The 22,808-nt window shown below is 42.5% G+C and overlaps 1 protein-coding gene across 1 annotated transcript in view; it reads right to left on the reverse strand.

Annotated features, from left to right (window-relative positions):
- Nucleotides 1–22,808, reverse strand: part of TNIK (TRAF2 and NCK interacting kinase) — a 369,177-nt gene that overhangs the window by 77,340 nt on the left and 269,029 nt on the right. The window contains exons 11-15 of the mRNA XM_044669552.1: nucleotides 20,422–20,532; nucleotides 19,466–19,552; nucleotides 16,585–16,785; nucleotides 5,884–6,048; nucleotides 2,443–2,682 (exon numbers count right to left, since the gene is read on the reverse strand). Of these exons, the coding sequence (XP_044525487.1) occupies nucleotides 2,443–2,682; nucleotides 5,884–6,048; nucleotides 16,585–16,785; nucleotides 19,466–19,552; nucleotides 20,422–20,532 (804 nt within the window). The remainder of the gene's footprint in view (nucleotides 1–2,442; nucleotides 2,683–5,883; nucleotides 6,049–16,584; nucleotides 16,786–19,465; nucleotides 19,553–20,421; nucleotides 20,533–22,808) is intronic.

Genomic DNA, 22,808 nt, shown 5'->3' on the forward strand with positions numbered 1-22,808 from the left:
TCAGCCACTTCCCAGCTGTGTGACCCTGGGCAAGTCACTTGACCCCCATTGCCCACCCTTACCAATCTTCCACCTATGAGACAATATACCAAAGTACAAGGGTTAAAAAAAAAAAGAAATGCTTGGTGACTTGACATGGAGGCTAGGCAGCTTGACCAGGGTTACACTGCTAGTATGTGTCACAGTTGGCACTAGTCTTTGGGTCTCTGAAGTTAGTTTTTAATCTATTTTGCCATTTATACTACTATTGTTATTCAGTGATTTGAGTCATATCCAATTCCTCATGATCCCATTCCTTTTCCAGCTCATTTTATAGAAAATGAAACTGAGGCAAACAGGGTTAAGTGACTTTCCCAGGATCACACCACACATAAGTGTCTGAGACTGAATTTGAACTTGGGGAGATGAATCTTCCTGACTCCAGACCTGGTATTCTACTCACTGCTCCACCGAGCTATCCCCATTTATATTACTATTGGCTCAAATTTCCTACCTTGGTTTGCCAAACAGTTTTCTCCTGGCTGCCACTAAGGTTGTTTCTCTGCCCAATCCTCCAACATTTTCACTTTATTCTCTACCTAGACCTCGTGGTTAGACTTTCTCTTCTCCAGATAGACCAAAAGAAACACTCCTCTCCATCTCTACTCCTAGCAACTTGGAAATCTGGACTCACTATCTTCTTTAGTGGAGAAAAGTTATGGGGCTTTAGGAAGATTTTAAAAATGAGTTGGCATTTTACAATGGAGAAAGCCAGCCTTGGTCTCTTTGTGAGAAATTCATGGTTTTAGAATCATGTAAAATCCCAGATTGCAAACACTTCTGGTTTGGACTGGATTGATGTCTCATCTCACACTAGCTATGTGACTCTGGGCAAGTCTGTTCCCCTTTCTGGACCTCAGTTTCTTTATGAGGTCAGATTCAATCATTTCAAAGGTCCTTTCTAGTCTATAATCTATGTGTATTGTGGAAGAGTCCTAGAGGGATGTTAGATGTTACAACCTACCTAGGAACACCCCATGGCTAGTGAAGCAGAAAAACCCTTGGCTTATGGAAATAAAGTTTATTTTAAAAAGGGAAGAAAGAAACTGGTAGGTAGGATCCTAGCAGTATCCAAACTACTTCCACCCAACTTCTAAGTCTCCTGTTGAAGGAGAGCCTTTGTTTTCTTCTACTGGCCCTGCTTAATCCTCCTTATGCTATCTAAGAACCACCCAACCCCCAGTGCTATCTGACTTAATCTAAACTTCCTACTATTAAATAATTAATAAGAAAGAAAGGGGAAAACTCTGGGTTTGGCTACTGTATTAAGTAACCAAAGTTATGCTCTTCTGAACCAAATATTCAGATGAAAGCTTAAATTGTTCTTTGTTTTTGGTTCTCATAACATTTTGGGGGAAGGAGGAGTGCTTTGTGTGTGTGGGAGGGGAAGAAGGGGAAATATTTGGATTTGTGATTTCATTGGTATATAGGAATACACTTTATGATATCTATATATCTATATTTTTATATCTGACAATGGCAACTGGTGTGTAACTGGTTTGTCTTGGGCAAAAATGGCCAGATTAAGTAATTTACTTGCCCGTGGTCACACAGTTTATATGGAACAGAAGTAGGGGGCAAACCTGAGTCTTCTTGACTTCTTGACTAATATAAAACACTGTCTTGTGTCAAGAAGTATTAGATATGGTCATTTGCAAAGCATTTTTGTTGTCCTTCATGGTTTGTCTATGGTTGTTTCCAGAATCCTCTTCTGTATACCTCCCTATGATATTTCCTGACCAATGGTGAAGATGACTCAAAGTGGATGTTCTAGGCATTTATCATATATGGTCATTATATCAAAATCACAAACTCTAGTGTTGGCCAAGCTCGACCTCAAAGACCTGGCTCCCGAGATGTCCAAAAGAGAGTCAGACAAAGTTTACTTACACACCGTCTCTCAGAAGGTTGACCAAGGTGCGATGGCCATATCCTTAGAAACATCTGGGTGTTTGCTTTTCCACCGACAAAACATGTGGATGACTGAGTGAACATGACACTTTTCATTTGGGTGCTCTCATATCACACAAAACACAGACTTAGTTGGCAATCGAGAAGTCCATTATTGATTGTCTTACGTGAAAGGGAATGTAATGGTTTGGAGAACCAGAGGCTTAGACTCCTAATCCTGGATATGTGTGTGCAGACAAATCACTCAAATTCTCTGAGCCTCCGCTTCTTCCTTTGTGAAAAGAGAAGAAACAGCCCACTTTCTAGGCTTGTGTAGGGCAAAAATGAGGAATATGAATGATGAAGGTTATTTTGGAATAGTTAATTCCTTATAAATAGAACTCCAAGGCTAGCTTTAAAAATTTTTGGATATTAGTTGAAATAGTCTAAAAAATCCCCCACAAAATAAGCCAAAAAAAAAGTCCCCAAAACAAAACACCTAAGTGGTGTTACCTTTGGTGGAATGTCTTCCTCCTGCCGTAACCAAGAGCTTCGGTCAAACTTTTCAATGCGAGGGGGGAGAGGAGGGTTTTCAGAGGTGGGATCCGAGTTCTGCCGTGGCATCTCAGCACGGTGAGACGTCACCGTCAGAGCCTCCTGGAACCCAGCTATTCCCTTTGTGGGCTGTTCATGCACTGACTGAGAGGCAGAGAGGGAGGGTCCTTGGGATTTCACCGTTACCAGATGTGGAATCTAAGCATTAAGCCAAAATGAGAGCATCAGTATTAGGAGCGGGGAAAAAGAATCAGCTATTGTTGAAAGTAAGCTTAAGGTGGGAAAAACCTGGTGTATGGATTGAATTATATGTGTCCCTCATGCTTATGTTTTTTCTTGTTTTTTTCTTTTTTTAAAGATCTCAAGTCAAAATTTAGAAAGGAGCGTGTATAAGTGCTCAGTGGGGTGAATGTGTTTAATTAATATATGTTCAATCATGTAGCTGATTTCATAGATCCATTGAATGTGAATCATTGATAGGTAAAGTGAGGCAAAGGCAAAGAGAGGTTAAATAGCTTGTCTATTACTGCTAAGAAGTCATTAAAAGGAAAAAGAAAAAATATATATACATACATATATATGCATATATATATATGCATACCTAGCTAATACCGATAATCCTACGTGTCTCCTAGCAACTGACCTGAATCCTTCTGTGTTGGGGATTTCAAGATCTGACTGGACGCTGTGTTTTTAGAGACATGGAAACTTGGAAAGTTCATGGAGCCATCTCAGGATAGATGCTAAGGACCAAGGAAAATTTTGGGTACCTGCGGGCTGAATATGACCTCCAGTCTAGAACTCTGAGACTTTAGGTTAAGTACATTTGCTGAACACTCTGAGACAGCATCAAGTCAGGAAATAAATTTCAAAGAGTGTCATTGGACAGAGTAGAGTCTCAATCAATGTATTAGTCCAATATTCCATTTTTGGATTCCATTCCAATGAATAATTCCAAAAGATACCTCAAATAACAAAAAAAAAATCTGCTCCTCCTGCCAAGCATGCCCCCAAAACCCAATGCATCTTTTAATAAAAGGGAGGAACCGTCTCTGCCAAATCCAGTCTTTAAAAAGAGAGCATCTGTAACAAATTTTAAAAATGCTGATCCTCTTGAGGGTGTTATATTGGGAAGGTATTTTTAAAAAAAATTCCTTGATATCATGGACTTAAGGACTGTCAAGCTTTTCAATATACAAAGAACAAAAGGTTTATTGTTTACAAAGCTATGAATTTCTTTTATTCAGTTTATTTTTTTAATGCTTATTAAATTTAACAAGATAGTAGCAAAGATGCCCTGTTTGTCCCTGTTCCTTTTAAAAAAAAAAAGGTTTTTCTTTTCTTCTCCATATGTTTAAATATTTTATCAGTATGTTCCCTTCCTACTTCTATCAATTGTCAGAGAGTTTGCTTCTCTTAAATCAAAGAGTGATATTATAAAAAGGTAAAACAAGGGCTAAGAAAAAGAAGCTCTGGCTTGAGCCCCCAGGACAATAAATCTTAATAGAAGAAGCACGAGATTAGAGACAATTGAAAGGACTCACAAGAAAGCAATCCTTTGCACTGACATTTAAAAGCCTTGTTCTCCATTAATAGAAGAAAACCGAATGCATTCCCAGAGAAATTGATTTCTTTCCTGTCTTTCTACGTCACCATTCAAAGATGAGAACTCACTCCAGAGATGACCTCAAGGAAGAAGGATTACTTGTTTTTACTAGACTTGTGATTTCATTGGTGTAGGGAACTCTGGAGAGAAGATTCTGGAAAACTAGTATCTTCTCTGTAGCTCCTGGTCCCAGAGAGTTTCTTGAGATGTGGTGACTTGGCTCAGAACACATAGTCTGGAGAGGATTTAAACCTAGGTCTTTTCGACTCTGATACCAGCTCTTTTCATGACACCATATTACTTCTCAAAGGAGGAAGTCCAAAGCAAAAAATCATGATATCATTACTAAAGAATCGCACTCAACTTCCCTGAGAAAACACTTGCCAAGTCAATTGGATACTCACTGTCTGGAAACTCTTCTACAAGTATTTTGTGCTATCTTGTACCTATTTGAGGCATTCTGGAAGAAATCTGACACACTCAGAATAACGCTATTTCTTTCATTTTTTTTCCGTGGAAGTTTCAATTTTAGAAGTTGATGGTTAAACATCCTTTAGGTCTCTCTAGAGACCAGCTCTTCTCACTTCTCGTACCACAACTAATAAAGGATGAAGAACACAGAAGATCCAGTCATCATGATTTTATCTCCCTGGTGACATTCCTTTGCCCAAGCCTTATTGGAATATTGATGGTGAGAGCAAGAATGGACTTAAGAAAAGATGCAGGGCAGAGCCCTAGAGAAATGAGTTCAAGGGAGGTTGAAATAGGTCTCAGCTCCACATGTAAAGACAATGTAGAAGCTATCACATGGCAATGGCCCATCATAATCAGTTGCCTTTAATTTTGGATGAGGTCCAAAGCAACCACTAGGAGGAATGAAATTGCTATGGAGCACCAGCAGGGACCTCTCCTCTTTCTTATTTAAACTAGCCATATTCAGGTAAGAGATCCACCTCCTGACTCTTCCCCTATCTTAAAGGGCCACTATAGTGTCTAATTTTTTCCCCACAGACAGATATTATATATTTGGCAATTTCAAAACTGAAAAAAAAGGAGAACCCCAACCTTTCTCCTCCTTTTCATCTATGAATCCCCCCACTGTCCCAGAAAAAAAATGACATTGTGTCCTTTGTGAAAGGCAGAACCAGCCACAAACCCCATTTGCCTTATGGCTTACTCAAGACATTTTGAGAGTGTGGATTATGTGTTCAGCCATGATGGATGGCAATCTATGAATCGATATGACTATTAACTGTTAAAGGTGAGCAGTAATGATAAAGCAGAGAGAAGACGAGCTCTAGGAGTAGAGAAGAACTAAGTTCAAGCATGATCTCTGCACAAACTGACTAGGTAATTCCTGGCAAGCTATTCAACCTCTCAGTGCCCCCCGCTCCAAGAAATTCTTTAAGAGTTTAATTGGATCTGATTTAGAGAAGGGAGTTTCCACAATGGAAGTTCTCTGTGCCAGTGAAATTACAGGTCAAGATCACAAATGGATATACAGTACAAAGACACACATATACACATAAACACAAATAATTAGGCTCTAGTGATTTTTTTGTTGTTGTTGTTCTGAGATCTGTCAGGGGTCAAAGGGGAGAGAGATAATATTGGAATAGAAGGAATGTTGGATTTGTAATGAGACAGTTTTGCTACTTATTACTAAGAGCAGTCCTATGACCTGTCTGGGCTTCATTTTCTCTCCCTGTAGAATGGGAGTGGGCTGGGGTGCACCTGGGTGATCTCCAAGGTCAGATTCAGCCTTGAATCCATGATCCTATGAGTTTCCATACCTGGGCATCCACTGGTCTAAGCATGGGCGGTGTCCGGGCAGGCTGTACCCCACTAATACTAAAAGACTCAGATCGAGGAGGCAGATTGGGGTCAGATATCCGGTTTGCAACCTTGTGTGGCATGGCAGGGGAGCTCTGCCGGTTGAGCCTAGAACGTTCTTCCACCTATGAACAATAAAAAAGAGACAAAGTGAATACAAATGGGCCATTTCATGTATACTATAATCACTTGCACAGCCATTTGGGGGTCTTTGGGATCAAGTGTATCCATGAGTCCTAAGATCTCCATCCCCAGTTAGGAACAGGAAACAAAAAAGAGTCTTCTGTATCATGGCAGATGTCAACAGGACAGATGCCTTCACCTCACCTGGACTTCTCTGAAATGATCCTCATGGTGCAGTAGATCTGGGTTCAAATCCCACCTATAAACCTTGGCCAAGTCACTTCAAGTCTTTGGGGCTCAATTTCCTAATCAGCAAAATTAGGTTGTTGAACTCAAGGATTCCAGAGGTCCCTTCCAGCTCCCCTATCAATCCAGGACATGATTTTATGTAGAGACAAGATTGATGATGGAGGTCTGGTTAGTCCCAGATATTTTTTTTCATCAGAAATATAGTTACTTCATAGATTTTTGATGGAAAAAAAATACTTGGGACTAACCAGACCTCCCGATCTTGTCTTTACGTAAAATCATCAGTAGGATCCCTGGCTTCCTTTGAGCCTTCACTCATGTGTCATATCCTAATGGAAGTTTTTCCTGAACTTCCTATGTGTTGATATTCTCTTTCTCCTGTTCTTTTTCTTGGCCTGTTTCCTATCAGTCTTTGTGATGACCTAAGTCATCACATACACCTTCAGCATCATCACCGGCCAATTCTTTCCCAACCCAAAGTGCCTGGAAATGCCATGGAGAACCAGGCACATGGGTGGGAGCAGTGGGGGAGCTCCACAAAGGACAGGGATAGATTCGTCCTTTGGATGCCCAGTGCCTAAGCAAAGTAGGTGCTTATTGAGTGACATGGAACCACTATGGCGCCAATGACTGATCTTTGGTTCCTGCCCTTCACATACCAAACCCAAGACGATCAGTTCTTAAGGAACATGGGAATGGACAGACAGAACTCCAAGACAAGATTAGAGGGAGCTTAGATGGCATTCTCCTCAGAGAAAGGGAAGCCCGGGGCTTTGACTCCCACTCTGGGCATTCAGCCTATCTCCAAGGTCCATTTATTTGTCTTCCAAGTATACCCAGCAATGGCTGCCCAGTTTCTTAATCTTTCAGGATTGGTCTCCACCCCACATTGCTAAGTTAATATTTTTGTGAGCATTAAGAAATGACTGTCTACCATTGAATGTACTTCAAGATAACATCGATTTTCACATTCTTCTAACTATTTTTAAGGTAACACACTAGGGATATCCAATATTTGAAGACGTATTGTTACCTGCAGTGGACTCTAGGGGGTGCTTTGGGGCAGGGACGGTTTCGTTTCTTTGCCCCACACTTAGTGAGCATTTGTCAAATCTCTGTTGTTTGGATTTCCAGTTTCTCCTTCTGGCAGATGTGTATTACACATTAGAAAGTCTATTTTTTATATTAGTCAGTCAGGAGACAAGCTGTTTCTCCAGAGAAATTGCCACCTCATCATAGATATTTGATTTGTGTTCACATTGTCATTATCTTAAGGCATGTTAATAAGCTAGTGCAATGGTTCCAAAAGATTTTTTTTTTTTGTTCATGGCACAATTATTTTTGTTGTTGGCAGGAAGTACATGTGGATGAACCCTGGTGTTTTGTGGCATATCAAAAAAAAACTCCAGACAAACCTTTACCTTCCATCTTAGAATCAATACTGTGTATTGGTTCCAAGGCAGAAGAGTGGTGAGGGCTAAGCAATGGGGGTGAAGTGACTTGCCCAGGGTCACAAAACTGGGAAGTGTCTGAGGTCAGATTTGAACCCAGGACCTCCTGTCTCTAGGATCTGTTCTCAATCCACTGAGCCATGCTAGCTGCCCCTGGGCACATATTTTGAAAACCTCAATGCTAGATACTCTCTGGAACAGGAAACTACTCCTTGAGTTTTAATCCTTGGGGGTAATTTAAACTTCCCTCTTCCTAGACTCCCATGGCTGTGCAAGGTACATCTAGTTGCTTTTGCCACACCACATATCCAAACATGATTAACAGAAACAGTCTATGACCTTAAACCATAACATCTCCCCCATCCTTTTCTCCAATAGGTTACAAAGCAAAGCACTGCTGGCTATTATATGGTTCATCCAGAAAAGGAGAGCCTCAGAATAAGAAACAGAGGTGAGAACATCTCACAAAGGCAGCAGCAAAGCAAGCAAGACCCAACCATGCACACTATTACTTCTCTAAATACCACATGTATATTTGTATTTTTATAAAATCAATTTGTCCAATTAAGTTGTAACTAGCGACTCTGCCACCTAGTGCAACTGGAATGTTTATAGACAGTTTCTGAGAAACCAGTGACTGTGAAGAGAGCAATCTTGGGATATCGCCCCTTAGGCAGGAGAAGGCAGGTGTTTTAGGACACCCCAAAGTTGCCACTGGGGAGACCATTGCCCGGGGGAAATGGAAAGGCAAGTATGCAGTGCATATGGGAGGCCACAATGTGGAGCTACAGGATTTCAGGGGAAATGAATCTTGTACCCAGATGGACCAGTTACAGTTTTAGTATCTACAATATTTGAACCAATGATATCATAGCTATTTTCTTAAATTTAGATAAACCTATAGATTAATACTTGAAAATACATGTATGGTGGTTCAGAGAGCACGTTAAAGAGGAGGAAAAACCAGTGGTAGAAAAGCTTGCCCCAGGAGTCCATTTAATGAAAAGCAGAAAGAATTATAGAAAATTCCACTTACAAAATTGGTTATCCCAGCAAAGGAAGGGTCCTTACCTTTAACAGAACCACAACATACTATAGTTTTTGTTAGAAAGGAATATGGAAGAGAGGATGTGGCACTGATGATGACTTGGGTGGAAAGTCAATTTTACAGCTTCTAAAATACAGAGTTCTTGTTTGGAATTTTAAAAGATTCCCATATGTGTATGAAATGTCCTTTTATCTTCTACCAGATAACTCAGCAGCCTCCCTGTATGTTTCTATTTGAACCATCCTGAAATTCAGAATGTTGCATCCTTAAACATTGAGTTCTAAAGATTTCTTGGTTAATTTTTTTATGGGGGTGGCATTGTGTTATGGCAGAAAGAAGGATAGATTTAGTATTTAGAGGACCTGAGTTCAAATCCCATCTCTGCCACTTATTACCACTGGAAAGGTTACATCAATTTTCTCATCTATAAAATGAAGGGGTTGAGCTACATGACCTCTAAATTCTTTCTGGTTCTAAATCTATGAGCACGACAGGCATTTCTTCCAGTCAATGGCCTGAAGGAATAACAAGCATTAGATCTGACTGTTGGAGAGAGATGGTACAAAGCAGTGAGGGAAAGTGCACTGTGGAAGAAGTATCACTGAAAACCTGAACCTGATGAATTAAGCAAAAATAATACTGTCTCAAGCGTTTCTTGACTAATACAATTTCTTTAGGCCTGGAGAAAAAGAAATCAAAGCCAACCATGAGGACCCCAGAGGTCTAACTTCTACCAGTTAGATTAATGAGACAAGTAATACTTTTGATATTTTCGCTGGGCAGCGGCCCATCTGCTTAAAGCACCAAAGATCATTCCATTCATCTCAGAGAAGAAAGACAAACATGGAAAAATAGAAGGAAAAAAGTTTTCTTCAAAATGAGGAGGCACATGAATAGAAACTGGGATATCATCCAGGCTTATTTCTATCTGTCTCTAAGGAGTTCCAAATAAGTTTGCCTATGATCCAAGCCTTAGCACCAATTACTTGCTGCCAGATGGAAGGGGAGAAACAGAAAAAAATCAAAAAGAGACTCTTGGTTAGAAGCAAGCTGACCAAGGGGCAGCCTACAACGTGCTCCTGGTTAGACAGGATGGCATTACTGAAGGGGAGAAAGCTCCTGTAGATGAATGGAAAAGTGAGAAAGTGGTTAGGATAAATGGATGAATTTCCATGGGAAAGCCAATGTCCCTGGAGGACATGATTTCGAACATGAGATCTAAACAAAATCTTTCTGGGGAACTTCTGATCAGCTCTGAAGGGGAAAGGTCTAGAGCAGTGGTTCCCAAACTTTTTTGGCCTACAGCCCTATTTCCAGAAAAAATATTACTTAGCCCCCTGGAAATTAATTTTTAAAAATTTTAATAGCAATTAATAGGAAAGATAAATAGGAAAGATCGCTGCAGCATCCACCAGGGGGCGGTGGCGCCCACTTTGGGAATCACTGTTCTAGAGGGAAAGGCAAGGAACCTAGAGGGGAAGGAAGAGTAATTCCAATGCCAATGGCAAAAACTGCTAGAATCCAACTCAAGCTTTAAGTCAAAATATTGCCCAATTCTTCCTTCTTCTAAGATGCTGTTAATATACTTCTAATACACTTCTTCTAACGCAGCTATTCAACTTTGGGCTTTGAAGGCAATACAAGGGGAAGAAATAAGAGGCTGAGAACAGCTCTGAGCCTCTCCAAATGCTCTGACCCAAGGGCTCACTTGCCACATAATGGCATGAGTCATATCCTGTCCTTTGGCAAAACCAATTCAGCAGATGATTACAGAGGAAGGCTACATACTCTTTCCCCCTCTAAAGGGCTTCAGAAACAATAGCCTCTTTATCATTTGGGGACTGTGAACTCACTTGAGAATCACAGTTTGAACAGAAAGATTTCCTGAGGTCTAGTCCAAGCCAATGTCCTATAAGTACGGCTCCCAAAGGAAACCAGGAATATCCATTGGGAGGCTCAGAGTTTAAGCAAAAGGAATAAACAGCTTGGACCAAACACTGCTAATCTGAGGGCTTGGTAGGCCTGGGTGGTATAGTGGAAAGTTTGCCGAGGCTAGAGTCAGAGGACCAAGGTTTGAATGATGCCTTTGCTACTTCTGTGGCCATAGACAAATCACGTAATCTCCCTGGAAATCAGTTTCTTCAAATGGAAAAGGAGGAGGCAAGACTATCAGTGATTGTTTACCTGAGGTCCAAAGGCTTTGCTTTTTAAAACACTTTGATAATTGCGTTTTAATAGAATTGGTTTCCTTTGCAATCCTAGGAATTTCGTTTTATGTATTTAAAATCATCAATCAAAGAAGATGGCCATAGGTTTCACCAGACTGACTGCCAGAGAGGTCCATGATACAAAAAAGATTAAGACGCCCTGGCCTAGAAAAATGGTCATTTCCATTTGATCATAAAGAGGGGTCTTCAAGATTACCTTAGAGGTGACCTAGCCCAATGCCCCCATTTTACAAATGAGTAACACTGAGATTCAGAGTGGCTGGCCCAAGCAAGCACCCAAAAATTAAATGGGAGAGCTGGGGTCTGAACTCAGATCCTTGGGTTCCAAAGCTAGTGGTTTTTTCCCCTTTTACTATGCTGAACTTTGGGAATGGGTGTGAAACCTGTGCCACACAGATGGCACTTCAGATGCTATATAAACCCCCAAGAGAGCCTTTTAGAACCTAAGAAGAGAAAGAACCAGGGTGGGGGAGGCTGAGCTAGAAGTGAGGGGGGGGGAGGAGAAAGCAAGCTTTTATAAGCATCTTCTCTGTGCCAGGCACTGTGTGCAAAGTTCTTCACACATATCCCATCTGATCCTCACTACCACCTGGCAGGTAGGCACATCCACATATTACGGTGGAGGAAACTGAAGTAGGCAGAGATGAAAAGACTTCACGAGCCAGTGTTCTACCCACTGCACCACCTCGCTGCCTCTAGAGACTGATTGAAGAGATACAAAGGTAAAGGGTTGTGCTGATGACCATCCTGGTCCCTTCTCCCTCTAAATGGGAGATTCTGTGATGAGAGAAAGGGAAATGAGGAGGGTGGGAAGGAACAGACAACAACGAAGTCTGGGAAGGGAACTATGAGGGCTTAACATTAAACTCCAAAGGGCTGGTGGGGAAAAAAAGAGACATCTTGGAGCAGATCTGGTGACTGCTTGCCAAACCAAATAGATGTGCCAGATGACTGGCACAAATCACAAGGAAAGAACATGATGGAGTGTAAAAAAATACATAAAATATAATCTCACTCAACACTTGTGCATGCCAAGCATTCTGCTGCTCCCCAGAGAAAAAGGGTATGCTGCCAGGATGGGCAACATAAACTGGGCTTGGGAGGAGCAGGAGAGAGCCTTGAGCCATAGTCTTTTTTTTTTGTTTGTTTTTAAACCCTTAACTTCTGTTTATTGGCTCCTAGGTGGAAGAGTGGTAAGGGTGGGCAATGGGGGTCAAGTGACTTGCCCAGGGTCACACAGCTGGGAAGTGTCTGAGGCCAGATTTGAACCCAGGACCTCCCCGTCTCTAGGTCTGGCTCTCAATCCACTGAGCTACCCAGCTGCCCCCGAGCCATAGTCTTAAGGTGAAAACTGAAAAGACAGAGTTACCCCTGAAGCTGGGGCTCCTTTTCGATGGGCAATACCAACACCTGAAATCAACAGATGGGAAAGTGCTATGGCAGACTGAGCACTGGCTCTTGAATTAGAGGACTTGAGTTCAAATTCTGCCTGGGAAGTTTCCTACCCATGTTCCTTAACCTCGCTGGACCCTGACTCCTTCAGCTATAAAAGGAGGAATTTGGTCCAGAGGGTCTCAGATGTCCCTTCCAGCTGGAGACCTATGATCCTACGAATTCTTTCATGGTCCAAAAATGGTGGTTGGCATGATCAGAGAAAATGGAGGTGGAAAAACTATTATTTTTCCTTAACTACTTTTTCTATACAGATGTACTTCTCTTTAGCCATCCTCAAACTGGACCAGAAAAGTCAATATGGCTCCTGGGCCAGCAATTTCATTAAGTAAATTGAATCAAGAAAATGGCATATAGGGAAACCCCAACAGACATTTCTAAGTTCCTTAGATATCATGGCCATGGAAGAATCACAATTCTAGGCAAGTGACCACAGAAATGGCCTCTCCCTTCCATTTGCCTTTGAAGTGCTTGGCACATAGTAGGTGTTTAAAAATGCATGTTGATTTACTGATCAACTTGGGATTTCTTCTCGTTTCTTAGTTGTAGACATAGTTAGTTCCTGGAATCCCTAGATCTTGCCTCTCTCTTCATTCTAATCTAGGGCAGGCCTGAGAGTGGAGGAAGGGGACAGAGCACCGAGGGGCAGTGTAGCAAGGTAGAAAAACATGGGAGCTGGACTTAGAGGACCTGAGTTGAGATCTCCCTTCCAAAGCTTCTGACCTGTGCAATCTGGGACAAATCACTGGACTTCCAGAGTCTCAGCTTGCTTTTCTGTGAAATGACAGGGTTAGATTATATGGTCTTTAAGGGTCCTTCTGCCTCTAGACTTTCAAGGTGATCTACTCTCACCATCTGACCTTACAGATGAGGAAACCAAGGCCAACAGAAGCCAAATAACCCATGCAAGATGAAACGGGTAGAAAGAAGGAAACAATTAAAGCTGCACAACTACAAATGAGGAAAATCTGAAGCAAAAGGAAGAATTCAGGGAAATGAGCATTGGTGACCTCTTGTTCATGCAGGCTGAAGTGAGGGAGCCAAGATTTGAACTCAGGTCCTCTGACTTCAAAGCCAGCACTTTTCCCACTATATCACCCTGTGTGCCCTATTACCAGCTAATCATTTTTCTCTTATGTAAGAGACTCAAGGATATACCCATCATGGTGAATGGCTGATGAGGAAAGAGATAAATTGGCCAAAGAAGGCATGGATAGAAAGATATAATACAAAACCAGAAAGGAAAAGTGGTTATGGAGACTAGAAAAAGGTAGAAGAAAAAGTGGATTGACTGCTTAAACATGTAGCCAAATTGGACATCCACTACAGGAAGCAAGGGTGCTCTTGCCATGACTGTTGACTTCCATGCGAGAACATAGATATATAGATTTAAAACTAGAAGAGGTCTGACAGGCCATCTGTCTAATTCCTTCATTTGACAGATGGGGAAACTGAGACCTATAGAGACAAATTCCAAGATCCCATGAAAAATTGTAAGTAGGAACTCGGGTCCCGTGGCACTCAGTCCGTTGTTCCTTCGGCTACACTACGCTGGACAGACCTTCCCTTCAGTGCCTTCACAGAAGAGTCACCAATTTGCAGTCTGGCAGAAGTCTCACTCGGGAAAGGCGATTTTCCATTTTCATTTCTACATGCATGGAATAATCCAAATCATTTCATCAGTTGGCCACACCAGCTGAGGGACAGCAACCTGACCACACAATTAGCCAGAAAATCTGTTCACCGGAGAAGCCGTAAACCATATATTCTAGAGTAACTGTTCTGAGCTGCTCATCTCCAGTTCAGGAGTTGAGGCTTGTTGTGACAGTAGGATTTGAATCCAGAAAGTCTACGTATGCAGTTTGTTGGAAAATTTAGTTTTTCAAACAAGCCCAAAACGAGACTTTTCCCCCCTTTTTCCTCAGCTTGGAAAAGGAATACAACTTACAAATAAATGCTGAATTCAGTCAAAGAAATGATCAATTCACTGTTATGCCCAATTCTGCCTAGTTTCTATTTCATCTTCGTGTTTTGATGTGACTTTAGGTAAGTACAGCTCCATTTTAAGACTGGAAAATCTCTCTGAACAGAACAATGGTTAGTGATAGTACTAAAGCCACGTGAAACACATCCCCAAAGGAGTTATTGGAATCAGATGACCAGAGACAAAAAGGCCACATGTGTCCAAGAGTGCAAGAAGCCAATCGGAAAAAGCTGAAGTTCCTAATGATTGATGGCACCCACCAAAGGCAGCATGAAGTCATGGTGTCTGGCAAGCCTCACATCGGGGGTGCTGAATGACATGATCCTTTTGCCATTCATGGGCCCAACAGTGATGGCTTTCTTACTGCAGGGTGCTTGCAAAGGAAAGAGGGATGACCGGCAAGGAGGGCTAGAAAACGGCCTCATCGGAATCCAGGAGGATTTCCCGTCAGCCTCATGATTGCTCCCCAAACGCACAGGAATAGGAGTCAGATCTGCGTGGCGAGCATGGACCAGGAGGTTCTGTGAGGAGGGCAAACGGAGACCTGAAAACAAAGGGGTCAGGGTGGATATATTCAGGCGGGACTTTCCTTGGTAGAGACCGAAGGAAGGAAGAAACTGTTCTAGGCTCTTCTCTATCTTCCTTTGAGTTTGTGCATGGAGAAGCCTTGATGGAGAAAGGAGAAATTCTGGCATGCTTCTCAAGGGAATGTGGTGATTTTCAAGAGGAGCTTTCCTCTTCACTCTTCGGAGGTCAGACTTGGGGCTAGACACACTTAGAGTAAAGTGCTCAAGCCCTAAGGAGATGTCACCTAGGGACTTGGCACCCCTAAGAGGAGAAAAGGCCCCTGTCAATATGTATGAGTTCATAGATTTTCTTCCCCAGATCCCAGTGGGTTCTCCAAAGTCCTTCCTTATCCTCCCATTGGCCAAATCAGAGTCCAATATTTTGGGAATACTTGGCGAGGGAGCACAGAGCATCTCAGCACCCAAATCCCTAAGTGGGCCATGTTCTGGTGAGTGAGATCCTTGGGGCCACACTATCACCATGGTCCTCATGGCTTCTTGGGTCTTTGGCTCTTGCTCCTGAAGGCCAAGCTTAAGTTGCCCCATGCTTATGGCTTTCTTCTGCCCTAGACGCTCTAGCAGGTGTCTTGATTTGGAATTCTTCATGACCACAGAACCCACCGGCACCATAGTAGTGGAAGACAACCTGTTACCTTTCTGAGCACCTGCCTTAGGTCTAGACTGGGAGTCACGCTTCACCAAGGGGACCAGCTTGGCGTAGGGAGATGAAGGCTCTGTAGTGGGTGAACGTGGCATGTCTCTGCTGGTCACGAGGCATGCCAGCTGCTGGCACTTAGCTGGAAGAATGGGCGAACTATTAAGGGGCCATGGCTGAACCTGGGAGTAGATCACAAAATTGAGCTCTTAAAACACAAATACTCAAAAGAAGAAGGAAGCATTAGTCATGGAGAGAAGGAAATCACACGGACACAGGAGGACACCGGCCACATCACCGGACAATAGGGGAAAGGGACCCATTTCATGTCATTTTCTGCTAAAACACATCAATAAGAAAATGAGAAGCAGGGATGATAAAGGGGGGCACCTAATGTATGTTCCTTATTCCTTTGGCCTGAAAAATAATTTGCAAATCTCACCACCGAGGATTATGTTTAGTCTACCCGTTTGGGGACAGAGGTTTGCCTGTGAGGAATATACAAAAGCTAATCAATCCCTTGCTGACTTTAGACCAATTACCAGTAACACAGGCCATGCAGGAGGGGTAGATGCCTGCAGCTAGAATTCCAGGAGGGCGAAAAATTGCCGTCCCTTCGGCACAGCCTCGTAAACCGCCCGGCCGACAATCAAAATGTTAACGTGAAATTCCACAATAAAAAGAATACTCTCAATGTATTGCTAGCAAAAGATAATGATGAACAAGAGGAGGCACTGAGCTAACTCTCCTGTCTCTGGTGGGATTCTCTGAAGAGCCCAGCTTGCCATTTAACAAGGAATGGACTCCCGACGTGGTTGCGGCCAAAGCTATTCTCCCCCTGCGCCGGACAGCCCAAACTCGCCAAGTTTTCCAAGCCTCAGTCTCTGTTCACTCGACTCTCTTACCTCCTTGGCCCAGGCTGGCTTCTCACTAGGGTTCATCCCTTCCTTGTAATGGTACAGTGGCTTCTTTTCCCCTGGTCTCTGGTCCTGGCGCTGTTGCTGCTGCTGCTGTTGAAGAGAGACCAAATAGTCCCTTTCCTGCTGGAGCTGCCTTTGCAGCCGCTCAGCCTGTCTCTGTTCTTCCAGCTGTTTGCGTTTATACTCCTGCCCAGAATAAGGGGGGAGAGGAAGAAGAGAAGACAGAGAGTCAGGAGAGTCCACGGACACTGGAGGGAATCACAGTGCTTCTTGTAAATCCACAAAGGAAGGGGAGAGGCCATGGACAAAGACAACACTGAGGAGCATCCAGACAGAGGGTTAGCATGGAGATGGTATGTCAGGAGAATGACTTCAAGAACAAACAAACTTGCCTGGTCCTGTCCCCAAGTCCCCCCTGCCTCCCATTTAAAAAGAGGCTCATTCCTGTTTGGAACCAGTGTCACTTGGATTTGGAGGCAGAAGGGAGTTTAGAGGTCATCTAGTCCAATCGACATATTTTACAGATGAGGAAACTGAGGCTTGGAGAAACTGTTCAGAGTCACATAGGCAGTATTCTAGATTTAGAATTAGAAAGGACCTTAGAGGTCATCTAGCTCCACCCTGTCATTCTGAGGAATTTGGAGCCCAGAGAAACTGAGTAACTTGCCTAAGATCACATAGGGAGGGTCAAGTAGATGATCGTAGAGATCATCTAGTCCCACTCTCTGGCTTTATAGTAGGAAATGGAGTGTCAGAGAAATTTAGAAACCTGAACAAGGTCACCCAGCTAGTGTTGTGACCTTAGAACTTAGAACTCATCTCCTTGATTTACAGATGAAGAAACTGAGTCCTAGAGAGTTTACATCTGAAGTAAGGAGCAAAGCTGGGATTTAAACTCGGGTCCTCTATCTCCAAATCCAACATACTTTCTAAGCTCACAGAATGACAGTAATGCAGTGACTTGGTTGTGTCTTTGCTGAATACCTGGAATGACTCCATTTTCCCAATTTTGTCATTTAATCCAGTCAAAGAGCTATGACTAAATATAAATCTCAAAAAAAAAAAAGTCCATAGGCATTGTGTTATGGTGCATATAGAAAGCTGGTCAAAGGAGTCAGAAAGAAATGGGTACAAGTCCCATCTCTGTTATACATTAAATGTCTGTCTAGAGACAAGGTTAATAGGACTTTCCTATTTATTTAAAAAAAAACACCCTTATCTTCCATCTTAGAATCAATACTATATATTGGTTCCAAGGCAGAAGAGAAATAAGGGTTAGCAAATCGGGATTAAGTGACTTGTCCAGGGTCCTACAGTTGGGAAATGTCTAAGGCCAGATTTGAACCCAGGATCTACCATCTCTAGGCTTGGTTCTCTATCCACTGAACCATCTGGTTTTCCCCATGGATAAGACTTATCAAAGATGGTCTGCATCACATAGATGCTTCCATATTTGGAGTTCTCATTGTGGGTTTTTTCTCAATATGATCACAAACATCCTATTGATATTTGCACCTTGAAGAAAGAATAGGATGACGGTTTTAGGGCTGGCGGGGATCTCAGAAGGCATCTAATCCTGGCTTGTTATTTTATAAATGAGGAAACTGAGACCCCAAGAGGTAAAGTTAAAGTTATTTGCCCAACATTATAGGGATAAGTTTACTTGTAGGTCCATATCAAGAAAACAAAATGAAAGCATTTGGGTACATGTGTATGTGCGTACTTTTAAAGAAGAGCAATAGAGGCTAACACCGTTAACAAGTACATTTATAGCCTCAAAAGGTAAAAGCAGAATACTGCTGGATAGAATTCTTTTTTTAAAAAGAAAATAATCAAAAACGAAATCCAAGACTCTTCGGGGCATGTTGTTGTCACAATAAAATGTTTTTAAAAGTATTTCAAACGGGAGCCGCGTGAGCCAGAAACACAAAATGTTCTCAGCATCGAGGCAAAACGAATAGTCTCCAAATGAAACATGGCCTTTGGAGCTTGTAAATCGGAGTGGGTTTGCGTGGAAGTGGAACTTTTGACTTTGAGTTTGTTCCACCGTGCTTGCAAATGGCTTTGAGAGTCCCCAACCAATGGCCGTCATGGCCTTGAACACGCCGAACTTAGAATGCGGCTGGTTTTTCACAAAACTTTAACAAATAATAGGATTCAATAAAGAACCCCAAAATGGAATGCAATCTGGGATTCCATAAATTGTTAGAAAATAAGTTGGCTAACAGAGGAAGAGGTGAGACAATAGATAGCATGTTGGGGATCAATACCAAGAAGACCGATGTTGAAGTCTCTTCTGGGATGTAAGATGTATGACCCTGGGCAAATCACTTAATTTCTTTGTGCCTAAGGTGACAGGCTTCCATTTTTTCTGGCATTGTATGTCTTCAGTGGGGAAGAGTTCCCATAATATGGAAGTCACCATGCACCTCTCTCAGGTTTATTTCTCAAAAAAGACCACCATTCTTCATGGATCTAACGATGATACTAAGAAGCATGTTTATGGATAATTCCAACAAAGACTTACCTCCTGGTCATCTCATGAAATTGATTGGGTGTACATAGAGACAAAGACCCAAATACATGTATATAAAATTGGGAATTTGTGAAGTGACTCGCCTAAGGTCACACATGCAGAAAGTAGTAGAACCAGGATTTGAACCTCCATCCCCCAGGGACATTATTTATTTCTATGAAACTGGTGAAACAGCAGAGCGTGGAGGACCTCCTAGCCTGTGTCTTGTATTTAGGTTTCCTTCTCGGAAGGCATGCATACATGAAGGAGGACATGAGCATACCCATGCAAACACACATACACACACGCATGAAGGAAGGACAGAGAACTGGTCCTTGGGGTTCCCATTACCAGAAGTAAGGCTTGCTCCTGCAGTAACTGCTGCTGCAAGATTTCTAACTGCCTCTGCTCTTCCTCTAGCTGTCGCCTGATGTATTCCTGGTGAGGCGGGCAGCAGGGAATTCAGAGGATCAGAGACCCAGAAAGAGAGAGAGAGAGAGAAAGAGGAGAAAGAAGAACAGTAATTTCCAAAAGCACCAGGAGGTAGTAAGTGAAGTCCAGAAGGCAGGAGAGGGGGGAGAAAAAAGGAAAATACCCAAAGACCTCTTCAGCCAGCAAGAAGAACATATTTCCCAAGCAAAGACTTTTGGGTCAAACGCTCAAAACTTTTGCTCAAAAATGGCCCCTTGAGCTGACACCAGGTTTTCCAACAATGGCCCCGTGTTAAATAAACCCGGATACATTTGGGAACTTGTCCTCCTAAGATCCCAGTTTTTGTGAGCTTCCTAACTCAAACCAGGCTCTAATGTTTCTGGATTGCATTAGAGCTGATGGGAATAAACCAACCATCGGGTGCCATTTTCTTCCTGGTTTTATCCCGTTTTCTTTCCACTGCTGACACAGGCTTTAAATGGGCTTGGGGAGAGAAGGCCAACTAATGAGTTAAATGTCATGGGGAGGAACTCTGGGATAAGCAGAATGGCTTCAGTCATGAAAGGGAGAACTCATCTGGTTTTCCCAGCTAACGAGAGTCCCACTCACAAAGCATTGACAAAGGGACCAGTGGGGACCACAAGATCGGGCTGCTCCACATCTCACCCTTGGGACTGAGGTAGGTACATCGAGGGGGAGGCACAGCAGGTTGTACTTTACTTCTTGAACCTGTGATAATTACAGTTGGTCACAAAGGGCAACCCACTCCCCCAATGCAACATCCCCAAGAAAATCACGACAGGATGCCCCACTGATATACAAAGACTTTGTGGAACCCAAAGACAGCGCTTTAGGGATCTCAGATATTGCCTTACCTGCTCGTGTTCTGCTCGTCTCCTTTCTTCCTCGCGGCGGATCTGTTCCTCGTAGTGTCTCCGCTGCTCTCTCTCCTGCTGCTTCCTCAGTTCCTTTTCTCTCCTTTGCTGCTATGGGGGGGATAAATACATATCAAATGAAGCTGGGACTCATTGGGGAGTAGAGGCACTCAAGCCACAGGACGGGGTGGTTTTCTTACTGACAGGAGAATCCATCTCCTTTATTTGTTTCAAAGCTCAGCCCAGGTATTCCCTCTTCTGGGAGGCCATCCCTGATCTCCCAGTGACTACTCAGCTCACTTCATCCTGGAGCTAATTTCTATATGTTTTTATTTCTCTCCTATTTTATATGTGTAAGTAAATATATTCCCTTAGTACAGTAGAAGCCTCTCAAGGGCAAAAATGGTTTCCTTTCTGCCTCTGTGTCCTCTGGGCTAGCTTAGTGCCTGGCATCTAGTAAGATCTTCGTAAATGATTCCTGACTTGGACCGAATGTGATTAACTGCCCTATGGAGTCTCAGAGCTTAATCTGGTCTAGTCTTTTTGTCTCAGTCTAGTCTAGTCTTAGTCTTAGTCTAGCTTTTTTGGCCCTAGAGCAGTGATTCCCAAAGTGGGTGCTACCGCCCCCTGGTGGGTGCTGCAGCGATCCAATGGAGCAGTGATGGCCACACTTTTTTTTGTATTACATTCTATTCTGAGTTCAATAAATAGTTTCATAACTTCCAGGGGGCACTAAGTAATATTTTTTCAGGAAAGGGGGCGGTAGGTCAAAAAAGTTTGGGAACCACTGACTTAGAGGAAAGAAGGAGGAGCAGACACCCAATTGAATAGGCACCCTGTTAGACAACAAAGCAACCAATCTCTATTTGCGAGGAATAGAAAATCTAGTGGGAAATACGATGAGTCCATAATCTCAATATTTACAAAGTAAACACAAACCAGTTGGTACTTGGTGAAGAGGCAAAGAATCAGATTTTATAGGATCCTAAGACTCAGATTTCGAATTGGAAAGACAGTTGGAGATCATTCAGTCTAAACTCTTCATTTTACAGATGAGAAAACTGAGACTTAGAGAGGTATCATACATGTGTTTGAACCCCTGTAAGGGAGTTTCCTAATCAATTTCATGAGATGACCAGGAGATAAGTCTTTGTTGGGAACCTATCAGCTGTTCATGGACATGTTCCTCAGTCTTGTTCCCTTAGATATCTTAAGAATGTACCATGACTAGCCCAAGGTTACATAAGTTGGAGCTGAAGTTCTTAGAAGTATAAAAATAGATAAGGATTAAATGTAATGCTATATACATATATGATATAAATATGTACCTTAATAAACATAAGAAAATATATAATAAATGACATGTTTGTAAACATAAATATATATATGTGTGTGTGTGTGTGTATATATATATATATATATATATATATATATATATATATATATATATATACTGATATAAACATACAAATTAAATTGTTAAATATAAGGTAGTTAAGAAGGAAGGGGATTAGTGGCTGGGATGAGGGGAGAAATTGGGGAAGGCTTCATGAAGAAAGTGGCCACTGAGCAGTCTTGAAGGAAGGGAGAAATTCAAACGGAGAGAGTTGATGTGAACTCCTGTCATAGGAGTAGCCAGTGTAAAGTGATAGAGTTGAGAGATCAGATGTCACCAGTGAGGGACAAGAGAAGGCCAGTTTGGCTGGGTCATAAGGATAAGAGGAATAAATGTCCTATGATTTGGGGGCAAAGCTAGGAAGGGCTTTGAAAGCTAGAGAGGGGCAGCTAGGTGACTCATTGGAGAGAGTCGAATCTGGTCTCAGACATTGCCCAGCTATGTGACCCTGGGCAAGTCACTTAACCCCAGCTGCCAAGACCTTGCTGTTCTTCTGCCCTGGAACAAATAGATTCTAAGACAGAAGGTAAGAATTTAGGGGGAAAAAAGAAGTTAAAGAGTTTTTATTTGATTATAGAGGACAAAGGGATGCATTTGAGTTGATTAAGGATGGGAGTGACATGTTCAGATTTGCACTTAAGGAAATTGATTTTGGCAGTAGTGGGGAGAAGCACGAGGAGTAGGGAGAGACTTGAGGGAGGGGAGCATAATAACCCATGGAGAGATGAGAGCCAGGAAGCTCACTGAACCCCCTACCTAGCACAGTCACTTGTACAGAGAAGAGACTAAATAGAAATGTTGCTTCACTTGATTCTGTCACCCAGGGTCTGTGGAATCAGAGATGGGAATTGATTTCAGTTCTGGGAGCACAGAGCATGCCAACAGGTGACAAGGAAATTCTACTTTATAATTCTCTTAGAAGCTTCAGTTCACACGGCTGGCGATGCCTTGTTGGCAACATAACACCCAGGTCAGATGATGGCTAAAGGGG

Source organism: Gracilinanus agilis, chromosome 3 (genome assembly GCF_016433145.1).
Source record: "Gracilinanus agilis isolate LMUSP501 chromosome 3, AgileGrace, whole genome shotgun sequence".
Classification (NCBI taxonomy): Eukaryota; Metazoa; Chordata; class Mammalia; order Didelphimorphia; family Didelphidae; genus Gracilinanus; species Gracilinanus agilis.